The sequence below is a fragment of the Hemicordylus capensis genome, chromosome 5 (assembly GCF_027244095.1).
Source record: "Hemicordylus capensis ecotype Gifberg chromosome 5, rHemCap1.1.pri, whole genome shotgun sequence".
Lineage (NCBI taxonomy): Eukaryota > Metazoa > Chordata > Lepidosauria > Squamata > Cordylidae > Hemicordylus > Hemicordylus capensis.
In genome coordinates this window covers 39,471,851-39,497,377 of record NC_069661.1, presented here as the reverse complement: position 1 = coordinate 39,497,377, position 25,527 = coordinate 39,471,851, and the positions used below count along the sequence as shown (strand labels likewise).

The 25,527-nt window shown below is 46.5% G+C and overlaps 3 protein-coding genes across 9 annotated transcripts in view; 1 reads left to right on the top strand and 2 right to left on the bottom strand.

Moving 5' to 3' along the window:
- The window catches only part of ALPK1 (alpha kinase 1), a 97,908-nt gene extending 87,210 nt beyond the window's left edge, over positions 1-10,698 (bottom strand). The window contains exon 1 of one of the 2 annotated variants that reach the window (XM_053257131.1): positions 10,327-10,698. Coding sequence is in view for 1 of the 2 variants with exons in the window: in XM_053257130.1 (XP_053113105.1) it covers positions 5,509-5,514 (6 nt within the window). In the remaining variant the exon portion in view is untranslated. Of the gene's footprint in view, positions 1-5,508; positions 5,662-10,326 lie in introns of those variants that run through there. The other variant, XM_053257130.1, reaches the window with a different exon arrangement.
- Positions 8,357-20,532, top strand: TIFA (TRAF interacting protein with forkhead associated domain). Of its 5 annotated transcripts, none has more exons than XM_053257137.1 (2): positions 8,357-9,245; positions 18,726-20,532. In XM_053257137.1, exon 2 carries the CDS (start codon positions 18,750-18,752, stop codon positions 19,284-19,286), a length of 537 nt encoding a protein of 178 aa, XP_053113112.1. In that variant the 5' UTR covers positions 8,357-9,245; positions 18,726-18,749; the 3' UTR covers positions 19,287-20,532. The 5 variants fall into 5 exon arrangements, with proteins under 5 accessions (XP_053113112.1, XP_053113115.1, XP_053113111.1 ...); XM_053257140.1 differs by having other exon boundaries at positions 9,244-9,344; XM_053257136.1 differs by lacking the exon at positions 8,357-9,245 and adding an exon at positions 9,389-9,931.
- A 968-nt stretch (positions 20,533-21,500) lies between these two features.
- The window catches only part of AP1AR (adaptor related protein complex 1 associated regulatory protein), a 28,182-nt gene continuing 24,155 nt past the window's right edge, over positions 21,501-25,527 (bottom strand). For both annotated transcript variants that reach the window (XM_053257133.1, XM_053257134.1), the window contains one exon: positions 21,501-24,549. In XM_053257133.1, coding sequence (XP_053113108.1) covers positions 24,284-24,549 — 266 coding nt within the window. In that variant the 3' untranslated portion in view covers positions 21,501-24,283. The remainder of the gene's footprint in view (positions 24,550-25,527) is intronic.

Below are 25,527 nucleotides of genomic sequence, written 5' to 3'. Positions count from 1 at the left end.
CAAGTTCCCTCCCTGGCATCTCCAAGATAGGGGTGAGAGAGACTCCTGCCTGTGACCTTTGAGAAGTTGCTGCCAGTCTGGGTAGACAATACTGAACTAGATGGTCCAATGGTCTGACTTGGTATTTTTCACAGTATCAAGCCATTAAAATCTCCTGGATTGTTTTCAGTAGCTGGAGATCTATAACGATTCCTGGAGAGTCCAGGTCAGTCCTGGAGGGCTGGCAATCCTAGATGAATGCAACAGTCATAGGAAGCTGCCTTATATACCAAATCAGGCCTTTGGTCCTTTTAGCTCAGTCTTGTCTGCACTGACTGGCAGCGGCTCTCTAAGGTTTCAGGCAGGAGTTTCTCCCAGTCTCAGCCCTACCTGGAGATGCCAGGGAGTACACCTGCGACATTCTGCATGCAAAGCTCTACCACTAAGCAGTGTTCCCTGTAACAGGGATACCAAGATGTTGTTGACTATAACTTCCAGCATCCCCAGTTGCAATCATCTTTGGCTGGGAATGATGGGAGTTGTAGTCAACAATATCTAGGAATCCCTGTTACAGGAAACACTGACACTGAGCCAAAGCCTCTACAGCAGACACAGCTCACATGTAGTCAGCCATCCAAATGCAAGCCAGGGCAGCCCCTGTTAAGCAAAGGGGACAATTCATGCTCGCTACCTCAAGGTTCGCTCTCTAATTGCACCAGTGCCCTGATGGGCAGCTTAATCATTTTCTTTATGGTTTCTCTCTCCTCTAAAAAAACCCCACCCTCTTCATGCTTGATTCCTCTCCTATGTGTAAAGACTTGCAGCTTTCCCTCCATGCAGCTGAGGAGGCAATTCTGAGTGGGGAAAATGGCCAGAGAGGAACTGGAAAGGATAAAGAAGTCTCTCCCTTTGCCATTTTCTCTGCTTCTGACTGCATGGGTGTAACTAGAGAGGGCAGCCAGGGCACGTGCCCTAGGTGCCATTTGGGGGGGGCACCACACCAGTGCCTGCCTCCCCCGCCCCACTGCCCACCTGCCCAGTCCCAAGGCCCCTCAGCCACTTGCCTGTTTGCCTTCTCTCTTGCTTGCCTTGCCCTTTGGAGCAGCCTGCAAAATGCCACACAGCAGCTCCTTCTCTCCCTGCCTCTCAGCTGATTGGCGGGTGAGTTGAGCTTCCAGAGAGGCCTACCTGCAGGCCTCCCTGAAGCCTGAACTCCAGTGCCCTGGCAGGCAGACAGCAAGGAAGGAAGAAAGAAGGAGGCAGGCTGAGTGGCTATCGCTGGCTGCCTTTTACCCACCACAGTTCTCTCTGCCCAGCAAAGACCAGCCTTTGCCTGCTTAATGGAGGTATGATGTGAATTCCTTTTTGTGGTTACCCCCCCCCCCCGATATATAGGGATCTGCTTGCTATAGGGCTTTGATTGGGGTGGGGGGAGACTGAGAAGTCTCTGAATATTTAATTTAAAACAGATTAGAAAATTTGCTGGCTTTAAAAACAAAACTATCTAAAAAGGCCTATAAGTGGCTTGTTTCATGGCAGAAAATTACAAAAACTTCTGGAACAAACAATATTATATTCATTCATTCATTCATAAATGTACTTATGTTCAATTTGTTTTGCAACCCAGAAGGTCTGAGTGAGAACTGTGACGCATGTGTGGTGCTTTTATTTTATTTTTCTTGTGTGTGAACTGCTCCCCAATAACTTGCAGGGACTTCAGGGTAAATCTGGCCAACATGTGAATGCAGCACCTCCATTCCAGAGGAGATGTGTGTTAAAGGGCTCTAAAAGCCTTGTGTGAAAAACCTCCTGGAATCAAACTTTACTGAATTTGTTCAGAATTCTGAGAAAACATACATAGTCTCACACTGCATGGTTGAAAGTCTCCTTTGCTAATCTGCAGCGAGGGGGCCATTTTAATAATTAGTGTTTCTAGTGTGTTCTAGGCATTAAAAGTAGCACAAATATATAGTACTCAATGTATATCACTATATATTGTGAAGTGTGCGTGTGTGTATTCAGTGAAATGTATTTCCAGGCAGCATACTTATTTTGAAAGATCAGACTTAAATCCTTGGGGGCCTGGGGTGTGTGGAGGCCCTGGACTTTGAGGGGCTGGGGGCCCATTTTAAAATCTCGTCTCTGGGCCCATTCCAACCTTGCTATGCCCCTGGCGGAATAGATATATATGTATTGATTACTACAGATGGGTTTCTGCACAACACCTGCACAGAAGAAACTTCCATGTTGAAAATATGTCTCTTGTAAATTGACCCTGAATTTTCCATCCATGACTGGGATATCTGAGAGTTAGAGTCAATAATAAAAGAACAGCACACTGCTTGTGACAGGAAGGGGCAGATTACAATGATTTCTTAGTCTGGCAGGGTCTGGTTTTGGCCCTGGCAGAACTTGGCTGTCTGCTCCTGTTGCAAATTCCTCTGTCTAGTGTGGCGAACTAATGTATCCTCCTCCCTCCTGATGCCAAAGTAAGCACTAGTGTGGTGAATGCACATATACTCCATCATGAGTCAACGGTATTCACAAGACAAAGGCTGGCAAGAATCATTCACTGGTTTATAGCCCCCCGCACCTTCTTCTTCCCCTATTTTGCTAGTGGCTATTTGGGCAGGTGATCCTCTAGGACAAAGTCATGTTTTTTAAAAAGCATGAGATGAGACAGAGAAAATGACACTTGGAATCCTCACAAAACTCCTGACTGTTGTTCTAAGTCTTTAACAGAGATGGCTCATGTTTTCAGGTTTTGATCAACAACCATGTCTAGATGGTACAGTGTTCTAGTCTAGATGGTACAGGGTTCCTTTTTTATTTATGTATGTATGTATGTATGTATGTATGTATTTATGTATTTATTTATTTGATTTATATACCGCCCTTCTGATACGGCTCAGGGCGGTTCACAACATGATAAAAACAATTAAAAACAAATTAACAATTAAAATCAAACTATTAAAACACAATAAGACCAATAAAACAGCTAAAAGCCCTGAAAATCAGGGCAACAATTTATTAAAACAATTTAAAAACAAGTTTAAAATAATTAATCATTTAAAACCATGGAAGGCCAGGCCAAATAAGTATGTTTTAATCCTTTTAACATGGATTTTCAGATATTGTTGACTACAAGTCCCATCATCCCTGTTTGGACAGGGACACAATTTCAGTGCTTGCCATAGGCCTTATTTTTCCCTAGATACGCCCCTGTCTGACTGTAGTTGCTTTAAACAACAACAACAACAACCCCCCCACCACGGAACAATGGCTGACATTTTGGCTAATGAAGCACCGGTACAACGGGAGAAACACTGGTATAGCGCCTGTGCTTTGGAAGAGTTCCAGACTAATGCTGCACCAGTGACACACCAGTGTGTGTGGAAATTTCAGTGACATCCTCTCTCCTAGAAGCACTTTGTGTTTCTCATAATACATCCCTGAGGGCCGTGGAAACTTCAGGGACATATTTTCAGGTGGCACAGAGTGCTTCCTGCGGAAGAGGAGGCTGTCAAAATTCTCCTCCCACCCCACGCTGAGCCAGCAGCAGAGCTGAGTTGAACTTTTCAGAAGCACTGGTGTTTCTGTCATTGCACCAGTGCTTTGTCAGACAGGATGTCATGGCAATCAGTTTATGTATTTAATATATTTATGTCTTGCTTTTCATTATAAATAAAGCTGCTTACAAGACATTAAAACAAGTGTAAGAACACTAAAATAAAATACCATGAAGCAACAGTCGAAGCCAGTGCAACAATAGCAAGGTCAAAGCACAAAGTCAGATGTCACTGATACCTTGTCAGATGTGAAAGACAAAGCCACCTTCTGAAACAAGGCCTTGTACTATTGGGATCATAGCCCGCTGACTCCAGTTTGGCCCTTAGACTGGTTATGCAGTTCATGTGTTCCTTTTTCAGAGGTAGCTGAAGAGAGAACTGTTCAGGGTTTGTTTTTTTGCTTTCCCCTTTCAAATACATAAAAACCGTAAACATATTTCTCAAAGCTAAACACACCCAGTTCCTTCAGACTTTCTCCATGAGGCCAAGACTATTTGCACACTACTCTATCAAGTGGAGGAGGGAATCAAGTTCTGGAGTGCCTAAATATTGCATCAACAATATCGCATCAACAAAAGCTGAGTTTTGCAACCTCTATGAGGTTCCTTGTTTTGTGTAATTTACTCTGATTCCGCTAATCGCAGGCAGTCTTCCTGTGAAATAAATATGTTTATGAACTTCAAACACTATGGTTTAGTTGGGAAAAGTACTGTAAAGGAGGACCTCAGTATTTGAGGGGGTTCCTTCTCACGGTACAACCACAGATACGGAAACTGTAAATATCATGGCATTAGGGCAATGGGAAATTGGGGGTTAGGTTCCTGGTCGGGGGGAAATGTCTTAAAAACATTGGATGTGGGGGGATGTGGGGGGAAGCTGTCTACCATAATTGCTGGTCCCCCTGAGTTGCTCTGGGCCCCTGAATGCCTCCAAATCGGCCCAAAATCACAATTTTTTAAAAAATATGGAGCCATTTTGAGGCTCCAAAACAGAAAATGTTGGCCGGAAATGACCTCCACAGTCATTTCTGGCCAACCCTGATTCATGGATATGCAAGATCAATATGTTTTTTCTCTTTCCCCCATGTATGCTGAGGTTGGGTGTCTTTTATGAATTCACAGATATTGAGGTCTTCCTGTAACATGTTCCCTGAACATATTTATCAAAAATTGAACTTTTCGGACACAAAAATGTTTTGTTTGGTGAAAACCAAACACTGCCTTCCAAAGTAAGACCCTCATCCCAGCTGTCAAGCATGGTGTGGAGGTATCACAGTTTGGGGTTTCATTCCTGAATCAGAACTTAGATGGCTTGCCATCATTGAGGGAACCATAAATTCAGCTGCATATCAGAAAATTCTAGAGGTCAGTGTCAGGCCATCTGTCCATGAGCTGAAGCTGAGCTAAAAGTGGGCCATGCAGCAAAGCAATGGCCCTAAACATTTAAGTAGGTCTACCACAGAATGGCTGAAGAAGAGATTTCATGTTTTGGAGTGGCCAAGTCAAAGTGCCAAGCTAAACTCTATTGAAATGTTGCTGCAAGACCTGAAGTGAGCTGTTCATGCAAAGAAGCCCTCAAATGCCACAGAGCTGAAACAGTTTTGTATGGAAGAATGGGCCAAAATTCCTCCAAGCTGATGTGAGAGACTGATCACCAGTTGCAAGAAACGTTCAGTTGCAGTTATGGTTGCTCAAGGTGGTGCCACCAGTTACTGAATGGAGGCTTCACATACTTTTTCACACAAGGATTTTTGTTGTTGCCTCTTTCTCTTGAGTGAATATTCAAAATATATCCTTTTTGCCTGAGTTACTTATTCAATGGGGTTGCCTTTCTCTCTTACCCAGGTTTAGCTTAGGATCTAATCATGTTTGGAAAAAGAATTGTGCTAACATACAGATGTCTGAGGGGATTCACAAACTTTTTCACAGCACTATAGCCCTACTCAGAAATTATAACATACCTGCATCTGGATGTCTATATCACCAGGGGCATAGCAAGGTTGAAATGGACCATGGAACAAGAGCTTCTTCTCCCCCTCACCCCCAAGGACTATAAGGGGACAGTGAAAAATTAAACATCCACAGCATGCCCTTTCTCTCACTCCGATGCAAATAATATCACACCCACCCACACTCTGATCAGGAGTCAGCAGCTTGCTATTAAGCCAGGGAAGTCGGCGGGTTGTTTCCCAGTCAGAAGGCTCCCCCTCCCATGGGCCATGGGTTCAATTATAGCTACACCCCTTACATATATTTTTGTGCAAATGATTGTACCTGCATTCATTTTTAAAGTAAAACTAAGTACAAGTCCTCTGAAATGCAGGGTTCAGATGGGAAGTGAACTTCTCTGCCCACATTTAACATAGCATACAAATAACTGTACCTGCATACAAATCTGCACCAGCGTACACTGAATTATCTATTCCCTGGTGATTCTTTGAGCGGCAACCTGGATCGATCTAGGTTGCTGCTCACGGAATTGCTGGTGAACACGCTTACGGTGCATCCCCCTTCAGACAAATGGTGCTGTGTCAATGGGAGGAGGAGAGTGACAGCAGCAGGGCGGGACTTCCTGCCTACATTTGCTATTGTGAACGTGAGCACCTGTGGAGCTCATAATGTCTGAAGAAGGCTATACTATTGTATGAGCGTTGGACATAATGTGTGAATAGGGCTTGTACCTAACTTCTGAATAGGGCTACAGTTGCTATTCTGTATGCATGTTTGGAATAATGTATTAGAAAGCTTATGCCTGTTAAATTGTATGCTTTCTGTGCATAGCTGGGGAACCCATAAACACGGAAAGTTGGTGTCGTGCAGAGGCTAAGAAAATGAGCTATGATTAAACAGGCCTGTCTTTCACTTCTACCATGAACTTACTAGGTCACTCTGTGATCTTACTAGGTCTGTGATATTTCTCAAATGGAGGCCATTTTTGTGTGAGGGGGGGGGGAACCCCACCTTCACTGTGAGAGACTCCCACTGTGCTGTGCATTCCTCAATGCTGGGAGGGCCATTTAAGAGAGATGGAGCCGTCTCTTAAGAGTTCTAGGAAGAAAGCACTGGGAAGGACTATAGTCCCCAGCACTCTGTGCACCCAAACAACAATCTATATATTTATTTCTCCTAGGCATACCCAACATGTGTGGCAGCTCTTGTGGGCAGGCGGTGGAGGGCCGGCTTGGCCTGGCCACAGAGGGCAGGAGGTGGTGGAGGGCCGGCCGCAGAGGGCAGGAGGTGGCAGTGGGCTGGTCACAGGGAACAGGGCACGGCAGGCCAGCATGCCCGGCTGCCGGGAGGAGGAGGTGGTGGCAGGCTGGCCTGGCCTGGCTGCCAAGAGTAGGAGGCGGGCCGGCCTGCTCAGCCACAGAGGGCAGGAGGTGGTGGCTGGCAAGCCTGGCCCAGCCACAGAGGGCAGGAGGCATTGGCGAAATGGCCTGGCCAGGCTGCAGAGGGCAGGAAGGGGCGGAGGGCTGGCCTGGCCCAGCTGCCGAGAGCAGGAGGGGGCAGTGGGCTGGTCGCCAGGAACAGGCCAGCCCGGCCTGGGTGCCAGGAGAAGGAAGCGGTGGCGGGCCGGCCAGGTCCAGCCGGGCCCGGCCACCGAGAGCAGGAGGCAGCAGTGGGCCGGCCGCCGAGACAGTAGGCGGCGGAGGGCTGGTCACGGTGGGCCAGCCTGACCTGGCCGCCAGGAGGAGGCAGTGATGGGCCGGCCTGGCCCATCTGCCGGGAGAAGGATGTGGCGGTGGTCTGGCCACCGGGGGCAGGAGGCGGCAGGCTGGCCTGGCTTGGCCAACAAGATCAGTAGGCGACAGCGGGCTGGCTTGGAGGCTGAAAGCAGGAGATGGTGGCAGGACGGCCGCCGGGAACAGGAGGCGGCAGTGGGCTGGCCGCTGGGAACAGGGTGCTGCGGGCAAGCCTGGCTGGGCCGCCGGGAGGAAGAGACGGTAGCAGGCCAGCCTGGCTCAGCCGCCGGGAACAGGGCATGGCTGGCTGGACTTTCCCTGCTGCCGGGAGCTGGAGACGGTAGAGATGTGCACGGTCCGGACAAGTCTGGACCGGCACCGAAGGGGGGCCCTTTCTTTTAGGGCGGGAGGGCTTTCTTACCCCTCCCGCCTCTTCACCCCCTCCAGCGCCTGTATTTAACCAAATAACGGGGTGCTGGAAACCAGCCGCCCCCGCCGCCGCCCCCCCCAGCAGATTCACATAGAAAGGTGCCCATACCCCTGCCGCCGCCGTCGCCCGCCCGCCCTCCCTCCCTCCCAGCTGCCCGCCCGCCCGCCCAAGTCCTTACCCAAAGCTGCAGGGAGTAAACGAGAGGAGCTCCCGGACAGAGCTCCTCTCGTTAGAAAGGCCTGATGCAGAATGAAGGCGCTTTGCGCGCGCGCGCATGCGCGCGCCGCAAAGGACACCGGAGGCCCGGTCTACCCGCCGGGAAAGGGCCGGGTAGACCGGGCCTCCGGCGTCCTTTGTGGTGCGCGCATGCGCGCGCGCGCAAAGCGCCTTAATTCTGCATCAGGCCTTTCTAACGAGAGGAGCTCTGTCCGGGAGCTCCTCTCGTTTACTCCCTGCAGCTTTGGGTAAGGACTTGGGCGGGCGGGCGGGCAGCTGGGAGGGAGGGAGGGCAGGCGGGCGACGGCGGCGGCAGGGGTATGGGCACCTTTCTATGTGAATCTGCTGGGGGGGGCGGCGGCGGCGGCTGGTTTCCAGCGCCCCGTTATTTGGTTAAATACGGGCGCTGGAGGGGGTGAAGAGGCGGGAGGGGTAAGAAAGCCCTCCCGCCCTTAAAGTTATACCCCACACCCGGACCCGGACCAGCAAGGGCCGAACCGGTCCGGCAGTTCGGCCATTCCTTAGAATGGCCGCCGGACCGGTTCGGACTCACCCCTAGGAGACGGTGGCGGGCCAGCCACCGGGAACAGGAGGCGGCAGGCTGTCCTGGCCTGGCAGCTGGGAGCAGGAGGCGGTGGTGGGCTGGCTGCCAGTAACAGGGCGTGGCAGGCTGTCCTGGCCCAGCCGCTGGGAGCAGGAGGTGGCGGGCCGGCCTGGTCCGGCCACCAAGAGCAGGAGACTGTGGCAGGCCAGCCTGGCCGCTGAGAGCAGAAGGCGGCGGTGGGCTTGTTGCCGGGCCGGCCTGACTCCCTTGCCGAGAGCAGGAGGTGGCAGCGGGCCGGACTGACCTGGCCACCAAGAGCAGGAGGCGGTGGTTGGCTGGTCGCTGGGAACAGGGCGCGGCAGGCCATCTTGGCCTGGCTGCCGGGAGGCGGAGGCAGTGGCGGGCCGGCCTGGCCCTGCCGCCGAGAACAGGAGGCTGCGCTGGGCTGGCCCGTCCCATCCATAGCGATCAGGAAGGAGCAGGAGACGGCGGGCCAGACTGGTTCAGCTGCCAAGATCAGGAGGCAGCGGCGGGCGAGCCCGGCCTGGCTGCCGAGAGTAGGAGGTGGCAGCGGGCTGGCCACTGGGAACAGGAGGCAGGAGGCCAGCCTGACCACTGAGAGCAGGAAATGGCGGCAGGCCGGCCGCTGTGAGAAGGCGGAGGCGGTGGGCCGGCCTGTCCCCCTCGCTGAGAGCAGGAGGTGGCGGGGTGCTGGCCTGGCCACCGAGAGGTGTGCCGGGCTGGCCGCCGTGAACAGGAGGGGGTGGGCTGGCCTGGCTGCCGGGAGCAGGAGCGGATGGCGGACTACCAGGAGCAGGAGCACAGGTGTGTCGGTGACTTCCAGAAGACGAGGGCAACGGGGTGTCAGGGAGGTACATTGCCACTTCACTGGGCTTTGAAAAACACGGAGAAGTGGCGGGAGGGGTAAGTGCACCTTCCCCGCTTTTAAAGACAGACCCCCACCACCTTTGAGCTGCCCCGCTGTGGTTCCGTGCACATCCCTATTACCCCATACTTCACAGACACAGTTTGGCACTATTTGTCTCTGTAACAGGGAAGTCTACAGGGAAGCAATCAAGACACCTGGATAATGCCCTTTATAGTTAAGCCAAAAAAAAAAAAAAGATAACGATTTATGGCTGTCTGTGCCTTTGCAGTAAAGTTCAACAGAACTAGCAGGTCAAACATTAAGTAATGCGAGGACCTTCGCCTCTCCTCGCCTTTTGTATGGCTGCTGGATCGTGATCTCTCTGTTTGCTTTGAGCGGCCACTGCAACTCGACCCACCTACTCACTTCCCCCCTCCGTTGCACAAAAAATCTGCAAACAAAAAGCACGTGACCTCCGTCATCTCCCCTCCCCTGTTTGGAGGAGGGAGAAGGACAGGGAAACCTCATTGTGAACATCAGAGCATTGAGGGAAACAAGTAAGGCTGGTTCTGTGCGTTAAGGAGTGCTCCGCTCTAAGCCTGCGTGCCTCTTCCTCGTTGTCTTCCGAGATCCTCTTGCAAAGGTAAGAGATGCGGAAAGCTAAAGGTCTTTTTAATCTGATCTAATGCAGGAGTGCAGATCCCACCTCCAGCATTTGAAGAGCCCCTCCTCAATTTACTGAACTCCCTCCGCCAAACCAAATAACCCATATTCCCCCCGCAAAAAAGTGCCTCTCCTCTCCTAAGTGAGGAGTTGCTTCTCAAGCTTTCCCGCGGTTTGCATTCCTTTTAATCTGATCTAATCTAATCTCAATCTGATCTCTAATCTAGCCAGTTTACTCTTTTCGAACCGCAGCTAAAATAAGTTCAAAAGAAAGGGTGGTGGGGTGGGTGGGGGGCAGACCTCGTTTAACCTTGGCTGAGCGACCAAGGGTTAGGAAGGGACCCACAGGAAGCAAAGGATCGACTATCTCCTCACCTTGGTCTCTTGGCCCCTGACGTTTCGCTAGCGTCTTTCCCAGGCGCGAGCGGCCTCCTTGGCGAAGAGGTCTAGGAATTTCCCAGCCCTGGGAGCTTCGGATGGGAAAGCCTGTTGCGCAAACCAGGTTCTTCTGCGTGGTGCGCGCTCACCGCCCTGCCGGGAAACAAAGTGAAAATGAAAGTGTGTCCTTGAGTGCGTAGCTAGCCATGGCGAGGGCTTGTGGGCTTAGCTTCGCTTGCTTTGCCGCCAGTGTGGGGAGTCTGATGATGAAGTGCTACGTGAAAGATTGCACCATCGGGAGATAAACTTTAATTCTGCAATAATCTCCCGACTCGAAGAGCAGTTCCTTTTTAGCCGATTTGCAGGGGTCTTGCGATGACGGGAAGAGGGGACGGAAGTCGGGGGAGGCTGCTTGTTTGGGCACTCTCCCACTCTGAGGCGGCAGGAAATCCCCCAGAGACGCAGCCGTTGAGTCCGAGAGAGTATACTGCATAGCTCGCGTTTCTCCTTTTACTCGGGATGTTATTGAACTAGGGCTTCCTTTTCGAAACCTGGATCTTGGTGTTTGCAGCCGCACCGTCGCTTGTTTTGCAGGTGCGGGGACTTTAGCTTTCGCATGTGAACAAACTGTCGCCGCTCTCCCGACCCCTTTGTTTTTTCATTAGTTTTTTCATTGTTTTTTCCACAATTTAGCAATTGTGTCTCAGATTTCTCGGACAAATGGAGGCAAATGTCTACTGAATACCCGTATTCTTCTAGTACAGAAAGAAGCACAAAGTAGAAATAAAATGAAAACAGATGTGTCACTTTATGCATCATGCACAGGATGGATCTTTGTATTTGCAGCTAATGAGAACACAGGAAGCTGCCATACTGAGTCAGACCATTGGTCTATCTAGCTCAGTATTGTCTACACAGAATGGCAGGCAGAGGCTTCTCCAAGGTTGCAGGCAGGAATCTCCCTCAGCCCTCTCTTGGAGATGTCAGGGATAACTTGGAACCTTCTGCTCTTCCCAGAGCGGCTCCATCCCCTCGCAAGGGGCATCGTGGAACTTGAGGGGGCCACGCGGCCCCTGAACCCCGCCGGCTCTGTGACCACCCGATCCGGCCACCCAGGGCTGCAAGCCTGCTCTTCCCGCAAACCCCCTTACAGTGCTTCCCACTGCTCTTGAGAAGTGCCTTGCTTGTGGCATACACTGGCTCCACATTATGACAATTGCCATGTGGCAGCTGTAATGTGTGCCCTGGCCCTAAGCTTAGTGAATAATGGGCTTGAAATATTTTGCACCGGCTTATTTTGCTCTGCTTACAACTTATGCATGTGACAGTATTATGGTTAAGGGACCATGAAGTTGTGACTAATCCAGATGAAATGATTGGTATTTGAGTAGGTGCCACAAGAAACCTGCCTCCCCTCTATATTTCATCTAAAGCCACAGAGGGCACTATTATTGATTAACGTAGCAAGGAAGCCGTTCAAATTTTGTTTGCTCGAGGGGCTTTCTGAAGGGCTAGATAGGCACAGTTTATTATGTACGTTCCAGATTGTTGCAGGATGAGGAAGCATATACATTTCAGATCCTGTCTGAAGGCCTCAAGGGATTCCTTGCCTGTCCACATTTAGAAAGGTGTCTTAAAAGATTTTTTCCTGCACTGCCTGTATGCATGCATTACATTTATAGACCATCCCATCCAAAGGTTCTGGGCATTGCAGAACAAATAATAATTTTAAAAAGACATAAAACAAACACCATCTAAAACACACTACTTAAAACAATATAAAAACAATTTTTAAACAATTCAAAACCATTTAAAACCAATTAAAATAGCCCAAAACAATTTAAAATTCTTGGAAGGCCAGGCCAAACAAATGAGTTTTCAGGGCTCTCTTAAAGGCCAACAGCAAGCCTAAACTGCAGATATCTGCTGGGAGTGCATTCCATAGGCCAGGAGCATCTACAGAGAAGGCTGGGTTCCAATTTGCCACCAGACGTACCGGTAGTAAGTGGAGATGGACCTCTCCAGATGGCTTCAACGTGTGATGGGAATCATACAGAAGAAGGTCTTCTCTGTTGATGCCCCCAGACTCTGGAATGCTCTCCTGGTGGCTATCGCTCCTCAGTCTCCATCACAGTTTTTAGAAAGTGTGTGAAATCTTGACTTTTTACCCAGGCTTTTATATAATCGTCTCTACTGCTGCTTCTTTGAATTTTGTATGATTATTTTATGCTTGTATTTTAAATATTTTAAATCAGATCTATGCTTTTATATTTTAGCTTAATATTTTAATGGTGTGATTTTTATAGTCTTGTTTTAATTTTTGTGTGAACTGCCTGTTTTAATGAAAGGCAGTATACAAATTTAAAAACAAACAAACAAAAAAGGCGCTCTCTAAGGTAGCCCGGACCCAATCTATTCAGGACTTTAAAGGTAATAACCAGCACTTTGTATTTTGCCCGGAAACATATTGGAAGCCATTGTAACTGTTTTAAAACAGGCATAATATGGTCTCTCTGGGTTACCCCAGAGACCAGTCTGGCTGCTGCATTTTGAACTGACTGAAGTTTCCAAACTATTTACAGAGGCAGCCCCATGTAGAGCAGACATTGCAATAGGCAAGCCTGGAGATTACCAGCTGATGTACCAGCTACTAGTCGGAGGGCTGTGGGCCACCTCCAGCCTCAAGGGCAGGATGCCTCTGAGTACCAGTTGCAGGGGAGTAACAGCAGGAGAGAGGGCATGCCCTCAACTCCTTCCTGTGGCTTCCATCAGCATCTGGTGAGCCACTGTACAAAACAGGATGCTGGACTAGATGGGCCTTGGGCCTGATCCAGCAGGGCTGTTCTTATGTTCTTATGATGCACCACTGTTTTGACATTGTTCTCTTCAAGAAATGGACACAACTGTCGAATCAGCCGAAGTTGATGCAGAGTGCTCCTGGCCATAGCCTCCACCTGAGATACAGGGTGAGGCCTGGATCTAAGAGCACTCCCAAGCTGCATACCTGTTCCTTCTGGGGGAGTATAACCCCATCCAGGACAGGAAGATCGAACTCATCCCTCAAATTCTGATCCCCCACAATGAGCACTTCCGTCTTGCTTAGATTCAACTTCAATTTGTTATCCCTCATCCAGCCCATTACTACAAGCATGCAGGCAGGCATTTAGGGAGTGAATGCCATTTGATGATGATGATGATGATGATGATGATAAGGAGAAATAGATTTGGGTGTCATCAGCATACTGATAACAGCCTGCATCAAATCTCCTGATGACCTCACCCAGTGGTTTCATATAGATGTTAAAAAGCATTGGCGACAGAATGGAGCCCTGTATTGCATGCCCTTCTTACCAGCCCCAAACATATAGTGCTTTTAACTGCTTAACATAGATTGTAGAAGCACAAACATCAAAGTTATGTGGTTGAGACATCTGCCTTATTAACATCAAGGATATAGTGATGTACGTAGCCCATTCCTTTGCATGTTTTCTTGGAAATAAGTCCTAAAAGAAGCACCATTCATACATTATGTTCAAGGCATGTACAATCTGTGTAGTGCATAACATAGTTAGTCCGATTATGTTGCAGGCAAGTACAGCAGTGCACTTCCTATTTGTACCTTGTATTTGAGTGTGTCCAGATTCAGTGTTAAAATGAACACAAAAATATGTATCTGTGTACAGACACCCGCACCTACAATATAATGGGTCAGTTTGGACGATCGCCATGTGATTAAGGGACATCCCAATGCACTGATGAGGCATCTTCGAGTGACATCAGGGCAAGCACGCTCTCAGCACAACCTTGTCTTGTGGGTAGCCAGCATGACTTGTCCCTTTAGCTAAGCAGGGTCCACCCTGGTTGCAGATGAATGGAAGATTAGAAGTGTGAGCACTGTAAGATATTCTCCTCAGGGGATAGAACTGCTCTGGGAAGCAGGGGTAGATCCAGGATGAAATTCCAGGGGGTGCAACAGGAATCCCGCCCCATATAAAAATATCGGGGCTTGGATTTTCTCTCTCCCACAAATGCACCATGCTAGGGGTATCAAACTCAAATCTGGTGGAGGGCCAGATTGGATTCTGATGAACCTCTAGGGAGCCGCACATAGTCTTACACCACCTCGCGCCCACCTCACACCACTTTGTTTTCTTCCCCCCTTTTCTCATTCCCTTTCTCCCTCGCCCCTTGCCTTGCCATTTAAATTAGCTGAATGCACTACTTTTTACACCGAAACACACTCGGAGGAATATTGAATTTTAAAATATATATATTTAGAAGAAATTCTGAACAACACACTTGTCGATACCAGATTTTGCATGCATAATCCTGCCACTCTTCCCGCTTCCTCTTTCCCTTACAGAGGTGTTGCTAGGTACTTAAAAGATCCAGGGCTTGGGCTGACAGAAAATTAAACCTTTTCATGCTTTTTAAAGGTATCCAACATTCTCCTCCCCACTAGTTTACTTCACCGCTAAAAATTAATCTCCTTTTTCTCCTGCATCAGGTTTCTCCTGCAGTCAACACACACACACACACACACAACTTAGAACCAGTGTAGTGTAGTGATTAGAGTGTTAAGATTGGGACTGGGGGACTTGGCATTCTCCAATCAGTCGTGAAACCTCATGCAGGACTTTAGGTGAGACACACACTCTCTCTCTCTCCTCCAAACCTGCCTCACAGGATTGTTGTGAGGATAAAAGTGGGGAGGAAGATCATGTACACTACCCTGAACTCTTTTGAGGAAGATCAGAATATGTGTCATAAATAAAATATATGTGTCTACGATATATACATATTTATATTGACTTTTAGCCACATGCACTCCAATCCTTGACATGTAAACTCAGAAGCAAACTCAAACAGCATTTTTATACCTATCACAGCAGCAAGCAGTCCAGTTTTCATTTTAAGCAAAAAGCATAAACTATAGTGTATGTCTGTACACTACAGTGTTTATAGTGTGTGCCTATAAGGAAGAGGCAACAATTTGGTTTCACACAGGACAGCAGAATGTCATATATGGTTACCCCAATTTCTTAGGATTTAAAGACAACCAACCATTTCATCGGCAAGAGAGTTTTTAAAATGAGTTTCTTGTGATCTGATTTGCAAAGCCTTATTTTGAAGCAAGTGTATAAAAATAGACTTTTGGTGGTGGAGGAGGCTTAATGTTCATTTTAGCAACTTGTGAAGCTACTTTCAAAAAGTTGGGGTATTTTAGTCCATTACAAGCTTATTAAAAAGACAATGTGTAAGTTATATATGAGCTACTGTTACTAGCACAAAGCAAAATAAAATAGTACTGATTATAAGGGGAAACATGTTTGAGAAATAACCATCTTCTTTATACGTAATTCTCTTAGACGTGCCCTTCTAAGAAGATCACATGCGTGGTGGAACTCTTGCGAGAGTTCTGGACACGCGGGCAGCCAGCTATTTGGGTGGGTGGTGGAGCCACGCGCACGGCAGGAGGTGGCTGGCGGGCCGAGGAGAAGCGACTGCTGCCGGGCCAGCTGGCGGGGCCAGGCAAAGCGGCCACCGGCGGGTCAAGGGGGATAAGTGATGGGACGGGAGAAGGAAAGAGCCATGGCGGCCGGTGGAGGTGTGCTGGCAGGTCAGCTGGGGAAAGCACCGACAGGAAAGAGAAAGAGGCGCCGGGGAAAGCAATGGTGGGGAAAGTGCCAAGGACAGACAGGCAAGACAGAGAGGTGGCGGGGAAGCTGTGGGGAGAGAAAGCAGTGGGCAGGCAGGTGGCCCGAAATGGGCCGAGAATGGGGGGAACACCCGAGGGGGAGAGGGCTGAGAACGAGGGGCAAACTAGAGGTGCAGATGCTCAGTGCCCAGGCCAGCTAGTTTTCTCATATTTTGCTATTTAAGCCATCTTTGTTGCTAAAAAAGCAGCATATACATATATTTAATGGTGTGCGTGGAGAGAGAGCTAGAAACCCACATACAGAGACAAGATGAGAGCTAAGGAGTTTAGTATCTTCAGGAACAAAAGGCAGAAAAAAACAAGATCCATTTTGTTAGATCATTCTTTCTTCTCAATTTTTTTTTAAAGTCTTTAATACATTTGAACTGACTAATTTCCGACAAGAATATATATTGTTAGGATGAAGAGGGCTTTTCTTACAAGTACTTTTTAAAGTGTAAAACTCTCACACAAACACAAAGAAACACATGCACACAAATTGAGATTACTTTTCTCACCTGTGTGTACACACACACAGAGGCGGGAAGAGGAATACAGTGGCTTAAGCTAAGGGTTGGTTGCTTAATCTCTCTCTCACACACAACACACAAACAGATATGGGTTGGGTTTTTTTAGTGTTTTACTTTCCTGAGGGGAGACAAGCCCAACATTCAGCAACTCTATTCTCCTCGTGGCAAATTGCAGTACATTCAGAGGCCGGCTATAGTAGCGGAGGAGCACAAGACCTCAGGAGAACAAATCAGGCGGCTTCTGCTGCTGCTCCTCCTCCTGCTGGGAAAGAGCAGGAATAGCAGCAGAAAGGAAAATTAGTTAACCCATTTTTTTTGACGCTGCCGCCGCTGAGGAACTGCTGATCTGGATCCAAATTCACAGAGGGTTCAACTGCACCCTTTCACTCCCCCTGGATCCGCCCCTGCTGGGAAGAGCAGAAAGTTCCAAGTTCCCTCTCTGGGTTCTTCAAGATAAGGCTGAGAGATTCCTGCCTGCAACCTTAGAGAAGCTGCTACCAGTCTGTGAAAACAATACTGAACTTGATAGACCAATGGTCTGACTCAGTATATGGCAGCTTCCTATGTTCCTATGTGTTGTGGCCAGTGCTTGTCTGAATTGGCTTGAAGTCTGAATGGGGGTTGTGTTTGAAATGATTTATACCCAGGTAAGTGTGGATAGGACTGCAATTAAGAGGGATGATCCAGGCTCTCTCCAGAGCTGTGCATGCATGTGAGGGGAATCTTACACTGGTACCAGTGTTCCCTGTAAGAAAGATACCCATAACCCCCAGCCAAAGGCCATTGCAGCTGGGTATGCTGGGAGTTGTAGTCAACGTCTTGGAATCCTTCTTACAGGGAACACTGACTGGTACATGTGTGTGAGTTTAGCAGGGGTGGAACTGGATAGTTTTTTTTACATCTTACGTAAATATTTTTCCCATTCAGACAGTTACATACAAGGGTTGTTAGTAGCTAACTTTGGTCTCTGAAGAACTGTGTGCTGATAGTTTTGTTTAAGATGATATTCTAATCAGGGAATGGAAAGAGCAGAAATAACCACAGCTTAGTAGACCACACACTTTACATCTGGAAGGACCTAGGTTCACTCCCTGACATATCCAGAGAGAGCTTGGGAAAAACCTTGTCTGAAACTTAAAAAGAGCTGTGGCCAGTCAGTATAGACTACTGACCTAGAAGCAGCAGTCCTGTCTCTGTAAAACCGAACTTCATGTATCCCTACAACAGTATTTAGGTTAATAGAAGTTTTACATACATCCAGTACTCTTCAGTGCAGGAATATTTAATCAGAAAGGCTGTTCTCACGAGCAGCCTAACCCAGGCTAGGGCACCCAGCCTGGGTTAGGCTGCTTGTGTGCAGTGCTGGTATCCACAAGGATCCTGGCACTGCCTGCCCACCTAACTATACTTTCAAGCCTGGCCTTTAGCCAAGATCAAGGGTGCAAGCGTGCCCGTAATCCTGGCACCGGAGTAGTGTGTATTCTTGGGCCGCTTGCAGCCAAAGAACACACAGACGGGCAGCTAGAATGCCTTTCTCACGGGGGTATCCCCTAGCAGTGTTCCCTCTAATCTTTTTCATCTTAGTGCTAAATGTGTTTGAATCTGGGTGGCAGTATCAAGGCAGTGTGTGCACATGTGGATTCAGAATGGGGCCTTCTTGATTCAATCTGAGTGGACATCAGAAAACTTGTGCATGCGCATGCCTTAGAGGGAACACTGTCCCCCAGTGTACTGCACTTGTGTGGTGCATTGTGGGATATATGGAGGCTGGGATGCACAGTCCCGGCTTCCAGAGATTCACACTGCATGCAGCAACGCGGATCATGTGGGAGCACAGTCTGTGCTTCCCACCAATATAGAGGAATTGTCTGACGGGCTGGGAAGATAAGATTAGTAGATTAGCACAGTCATTTCCCCACCTCCCTGTCACGTGACTGCCCTTAAATAGTCCCTTCAAAAGCAGCTGCTTAAAATAATTTATCAGTTGCCATCTCTGATTGATGAAATGGGGAACTGCCTGTGTTTGAAATAATTTTATTTCCATTTCTTGGAAGCCAGAGGTTAAGATGTGCATCCCTGTGCTTCTGTCTCAAAGGTTATATATGATCATACAAAGATCTGTAAGGAAGTGTCATGCTCAGTGTAATTCTGTTGTCTTTCCCCCCTAGAATTTCCCCAAAATTACTATTGCCATGTCCAGCTTTGAAACTGCAGATACTGAAGAGATAGCAACTTGTCTGTCTATCACTGTCTATCATCCAAGTCAAGAGGAAAAGCAAGTATTTCGTGCCTTAAGCTTCTGCCAGCGACAGCAGCTAAGAGCAGATGACCTGGTTAAGTTTGGGAGAGACTGCAACGTCTGCCATTTTAACTTTGTAGATGGACGTGTTTCACGCATTCAGTTTGCCTTGCAGTTTTTCAGACACTTCAACAGCTCAGAGTTTGGTTTTGAGATTAAGAACATGAGCAAAAAGGTAAAGCTAACTGTAGACAACGTTGAACTGGCCTACCTGAATAAAGTTGACCTGCCTGAGACCTGCATGGTTCTCTTTGGAGAGTACCAGATCCTAATGCAAAAACAAGGAGGCGAGTCGGAGGACTATTTTGATATTCGCTTTGAATTGGCCGAAAAATCACTGCTGCAGGAAAAACGATTATTGAAGAAACCTATACTTGACTATGGCATGATACAGAATGACTCTCCAATAGAGATTGATGAGAATGAATGAATTGGAGAAATTCTACAAAAGACGTGTAGAATTGTTTCAGTGCTCTAAAGTATTTGATGCCTACTACTTTTGCCTTGCATTTCATAGTCACTGAGTTTCATCATCCACATTTGTGCTATGCTAACTTCATAGTACAGGTTAATGTCCACATTAACCTGCACAATCCTTAACATCCTGCCATCTAACACCCCCACCCCACCCCCGGTAGATAGGTTTGCATCATATGCTAACAAATGTCTTAAGTGAAATGTTAAGTGCTGACTATATGTATTTTTAATATAGCCATCTGCATGCTGTAGGCTGTGCTACTTACATTATTATAATTAACGCACATATATAGCCTTTTAACAAAAATGTTTTCAAAGTCCTGCAAAGGGCTAAATGAACACTGACAAAAGGTGTGTGTGCGTGCGTGCGCACGTGCAGGGGTAGGTGGGGGTAATGCTGCATTTTGCATTTTCACTTAATAGAAGACAGTCCTGCTTGCTTCTGTGCAGAAGCTGCAAAGGCACCAAACATAATGTAATGTGTGGATAATAAAACCTTTAAAAAAAAATAAATCCATAGCTTCACATAAACCATTACCCTTTTCTTGAAGGAGACGGTAAGGTTGTTCACATGACTGGGTGGGGCGGTAGGTGGGAAGGCTGGTTATGCTTACCTTGCCCCCAGAAGAACAATGGCTTGTTTCTCGGAGTGTACTCTAAGACGAGCAACACTGCATGCCTGCAGCTCCGAAGACCGGGACAAAGCATCCCTGTGTCCAAGGATCCCACAATGCACTGTGTGACATGTGCAATGCATTGGGGATTCCCCCAGGAGCCAAGCGCTCCAGACATCTGTCTCTGTGTCTGCTGGGGCTAAACACAGCCCCAGTGACCACACTAGGCTGCTGCCCGAGTTAAGAGCTCACTTGAGTAATTAACTCTGGCTAAGAGCTGGGTTTAAAAATGGGCCTAGGCGGTGCTTCCCTCCCAGCATTGGGCCCGATCCTGGTAGTTCTCACACACAGGGATTCCCTAGCCTGGGTTAGGCTGTGTGTGAGAACAACCTCTGGATATCAAAGAAAACATAGAATTGCAAGCTGTGAATGTAAATAAGTGTATACATTTTAAGCTGTTCTTATCCTATGAAATTGTCTTAACTACTTTATTCTGTGAAATTTTTACTGTTTTATATTTGTGTGAAATTGTGTACACCATCTAGAGAGATACATATCAGACAGTATATAAATATAGTGCCATTACTGCTTCTGTGTAGTGTTTTAAATTACATGTGGTTAATGTGCATATACTGTGTGGCCTGCATGAAAGTGCCAAGTCTCTGAATTTTAAACTCATGCTGGGAATTGTGGATTTCCTTAGTTGAAAAAGTTCAGCATAATTATGAAAATCAGAACAAGCCATTACCAACAGATCGTGTGGCTTTAGACATGTGGGAAAGTAATATGAAAGTAGCCTGTAGTAAAGTTGGAAAGCCTGATCGTTTCCTTTCCAGTCAATGTTTTGTGGAAGTTGTCTAGGAAGATCTTGGTAAATCTGTGACTGAAAAACATGAACATCCTTTGTCCAAGTTGCAGCTTTTATTGCAACCTAATATGTTATGAGGTTATTGAATTACCCCAGAGTTCACTTCTCTTATCACCCTGCAAAAGCATGCCAGATGCCGATTCAAATACATACTACAAAGGTATGCCAGGTTCAAATACATATTAACCTACATTGCAAGGCTGTGGACCAGCCACAGGATTATCTTCTTCATTATCTTATGGCTGCAGCTTTCAAATTGTACACAGTGAACTTAAAGGCTTTTTATTTGGAAGTGACTGACTGACTTTAGAGATGCTTCCTTCTCAGTAGCTAGATTTAGGATTATAAGCAAGGAATGTATTATGATTATGGGAACCAGGGAAGACAAGAAATTGAACCTTACCAATCCACAAAATGACTGAAGCCTCTGAGACGAAACAACTCAACCAACAAAATAACTTGAGAACAAGAGGACTCCACCAATCCTACGTGGCTATTTTCTCAAAAACAGGAAGACGGAGCAATGGGACTTTCATTTGCTAATTTGATCGGTAATATTAGGCTAGCTTTGGAGTATGTAAGAAAATTATTCACAGGCTCAGCTTGAGAAATTTAAACATTAAAGGACTGATAACATGAAAGTCAGGAAGAGAAACAGTAGCTTATGTCAAACCAAAAACAAACATTTAAAGTGTACAAATCTTTATAAAGCATATTACAGGCATTGGAATATGAGCTTAACATCAATTTTTTTAAAGCAATAAAGCTTCCATTTAAGAAATGCAACACATTAAGAAGGGTTAAGTTGTCATGTTTATAGCATCAATTTCTGTCATTTTAAACAAAAGGCACAGGGGGAAATCAGTCTATAATGTTCCTGGCATATTACATACATTAAGATAGCTATACAAACATTTGATAATTGGTTACTGCCACTGACCACATCCATCATAACTGGGGCGGTGAGTAATGTTACAAAAATTAAACATTTTGAGTCTGGAATAAAGTTACATCATTTAATGCAGATAATAGCCCTATTCAGACACTATGTTGTCTCTGCTTACAGGTGTCTGTGCAAATTACTATACATGCATTCATTTTAAAAGTGAACCTGGATACAGGCCCCCTTAAATGCAGGATACAGATAGGAAACTGTGTGAACATAACATGTTAATAACTGCGTACAGATCTCTGTGTGTATGTACAATGTATACACTATGTATAGTGTACACATTGTACTTGTGGAACATAATGTGAATAGGGCTTGTGAGAGAAAGAGAGGAATGAGCTAACAAATCATAAAATACCAGTAATGACGGCCTATTATAGGACAGTGGAGGGCAGATGCAGAGAATGAGCCCATTCTCACGACTGGAAAATGGGCTCAGATGGGTTCATTCAAATGCCCCTTGAATGGGGCGAGGGGAGGAAGCCGTGAAAAAGTTTATCTCCCCCACAGATGATCGGCTGCCCAGATGATTGCTGGCTTCTGCCAATAGAAGGGTGGTTTGGGGGCCAGGAGGCCTCTGGAACTTCCATAATGCATTGTGCAAATGCATGGTGCATTGTGGGGAGCCTCCCAGCACCGGTCAGGAGGCTACTCGTGTGTAGGTGCTACACAATGCTGGCATTTAACCCAGTTTTTGGACACCCTCGCACCCAAAACCTGGGCTACGCAGGCTTGCTGCCGCCACACCACCAGGAGCCGCACAGCTCCTGCTGGAACACATGCACACCGAAAACTGGGCTGGGCTTCCTTAGCCCAGTTTTTGGCACACGTGTGAATAGCTTCAATGAATCTAAGGAGAGTAAATGCTGCCATCATTAGGTTTTTTGTTTCAGCCATTGATCATAATGCTGCCACTGATAGCAAAGCTAAGGCTGCTCCTAAAGCTCTGTATGCCCATCCTTTAATATTGTGTGCTGCTATAAATTCCTGCCGCTGTAGCAGCTGCTGCCAGGGAGCATTGAGCATGTCTGCACAGTTTCATCTTAGATGCCCACTGCAAGGAACCTCTGCTTTCCTTCTAGGGGGCTAGAAAGGAGAAGACCCCACAGTAGGAGAGCAGGAAAGCATGCAGCCCAGCAACTCACCAAGGGGGCAATAATGCAAAGCAAGTAGTCTTGCACCCCAATCTAACTCTGCAATATTGAAGTTTCCTATGAAATCCAGAGTCTATGTGGTAGACTTAATGTACATTATGAACGAGCAAGCTCCACTTCAAAGTAGCTTTCCTTTCAGGGAAAAACAAACAAACAAAAACTAGTTTCACAGGAGAATACCTAGGCTTTTCTGTAGTCTCACAAGTGCCAGAAGAATTCACTGACACTCAGGAACTTTTATTGAGAATGAAAATCTACAAGACCCTTTGTAAGAAAAATTAAATATTTGGGCAAAATAATCATTATTCAGAAAAACACCAGCAATTAAGCCTGGATCAAATAACCGCTTTTTAATAACTAGTCTTGTTTACATAAATGCAACCTCACAACACCTGGGAAAGAGCTTTGGATTGGAATTCCAGGCACAGAAATAATACAAACAGTCACAGAAAGTATTTGTGTGTTTTCCCTCACTTCAAAGCGGACTGTTTTCTGAGCGTCCACTATAATCAGCTATAATTAAAATAGTAACTGCCAAAGAAAATTAATTTTGTACAACTTAAAAAATGCAACAAAATATATTAGCAGCATTTGACATTTCAAGTTGTGGAAAAAATAGAACCTTTATTTTGGTTCTCTATAAAGTTTTGTTTCCAAATACCTGAATTTAAGCTTCCAGTGTTTTAAATAATGCAGATGCCTTCAAAAAGTTATACTTCTCTATTTATTACTGCACACATTTCTCTTAAAAGAATTTTTTAGCACTTCTCTTTAGGTGCAGGATCCATTGTGCTTGAGTCTGAATATTTTTGTAAAGTCAATAAATAAATTGAAAGGGATAGATCCACATGAAAAATTTCACTATTATTTTCAGAACAAATCAAACAGAAGAGAGGAAGTTATAAAACTGCACTATAGTTTCATGATTCAAGTATTAAAGGTGTTAACTATTACACTAATGTCAATATTTGAGGAAATCAGAAATACAGCTGTAGAATAAGATGGTTGATTAGAATATCAAGCTGTGATGTTTTAATTAGTGCAGACAAATGTATACCAAAACCCAAGAAGACACAACATAATCACTGAAGTATTTTCATAAAATTTTTAAAGGTAGATGATAAAATTGCACTTAAAAATCTGAATTCAGATAGCAAACCATACTCATTCTTTAACTGACATAAATTACACGGTTTCCTTTTTCTAAAAGAAATCTGGAGCTCAGTTCACCGAATACTTTCACTGGGGAACTTCCTTGAAGGAGGCTGTTCAGCAGCAATGATAGGGGATTGTGCACAATACAGATTTATACGTTTTGTCCAACTTCAACCATTTGGTCAGGTAGTAAAGAGCTGCATGATTTCATTATCTATCTTGTTGATCAGCACCAAATGTCTTTTTGTCTGAATCAGACAGTTCTAAGACAGGATTTACAAATCCAGCATACTCCGAGTTGCCGTTATCATCCATTTCAGCACTAACAAAATCATTCTCCCATTCCAAACCATTAGAGTCATCAGAGGCTGAAGTTGGGTTACTTCCAGTTTTCTTGCCACTAAATTTTAGGGCTGCCCGGAGTATATCCTCTTCAGTTTTTGAACGCTCTCGTAACGGGATCATTCTGTTCATACCTGTAATTCAAGACATTGTTTTAGAAGTAATATATTGGGTTCTCTTAACCCAGTGTTTCTGGATTTAAGGAGATGTATCCTGAATTAATAGTAGATAAATATATGAATGCTCACTGTTACATTTTCACCTCCCCGTTGCCGCACCCCCACCCCCACCCCAATGCACAGGAGACAGTGATAACCTTCCTATTTATTTCCATCTTACCAGCAGTGGCCTTGCATATTTCGGATCAGGAGTGTGCCCGAACCGGTCCGGGGCCATGCAAGAGGCCTCCGGAACGGTTCAGACTTCAGCTGGTCAGGTGGGGGTGGGTGGGTGGGGGTGGCTTTAGGGGGGGGTAGTACTTCCCCCTCCTGCTGCTCTTCCCCCTCCGGTGCTCGACTTCACTGCAAAGTTTTTGGGGCGGCAGAGTTCCTCCCTGCCGCCCCTGCCCCCATCGTTGTCTGCATCTTCTGTAACAAGCAGTAGTTAGCGCTACGCATGCGCCCATCATGGCGCGCGCCCGTCGCCGCAACGGGTGCATGCGTAGCGCCAACTTCTACTTGTTACAGAGGATGCAGACAACGATGGGGGCAGGGGCAGCAGGGAGGAACTCTGCCGCCTCAAAAGCTTTGCAGAGCGGCGGGAGGGGTAAGTACTACTCCCCCACCCTTAAAGCCACACTCCCCCCAGTGCTGGACCATGCCTCCATGGTTCCGTGCACATCCCTATTTCGGACACATGTGAAAAAGCAGGTGTGCACTTTTTGCTAGTGTAGGATATTCCAAATATTCCACATCCAAATGTAATTCCATATGACTCTGCACTGAACAGCACATACCTTCATTAGTTGTGGAATTTTTTCCAGTTCAGATGTCAGCAAACAGCCTTTGTATTTATTTTTATAGAGATATATGCACAAATCTTCCTCTTATTAAGAGAAATTTTAAAACACTACTCAAAGGATTGAGGGAAGAGAAGTGGTTGTGTTATTGTAA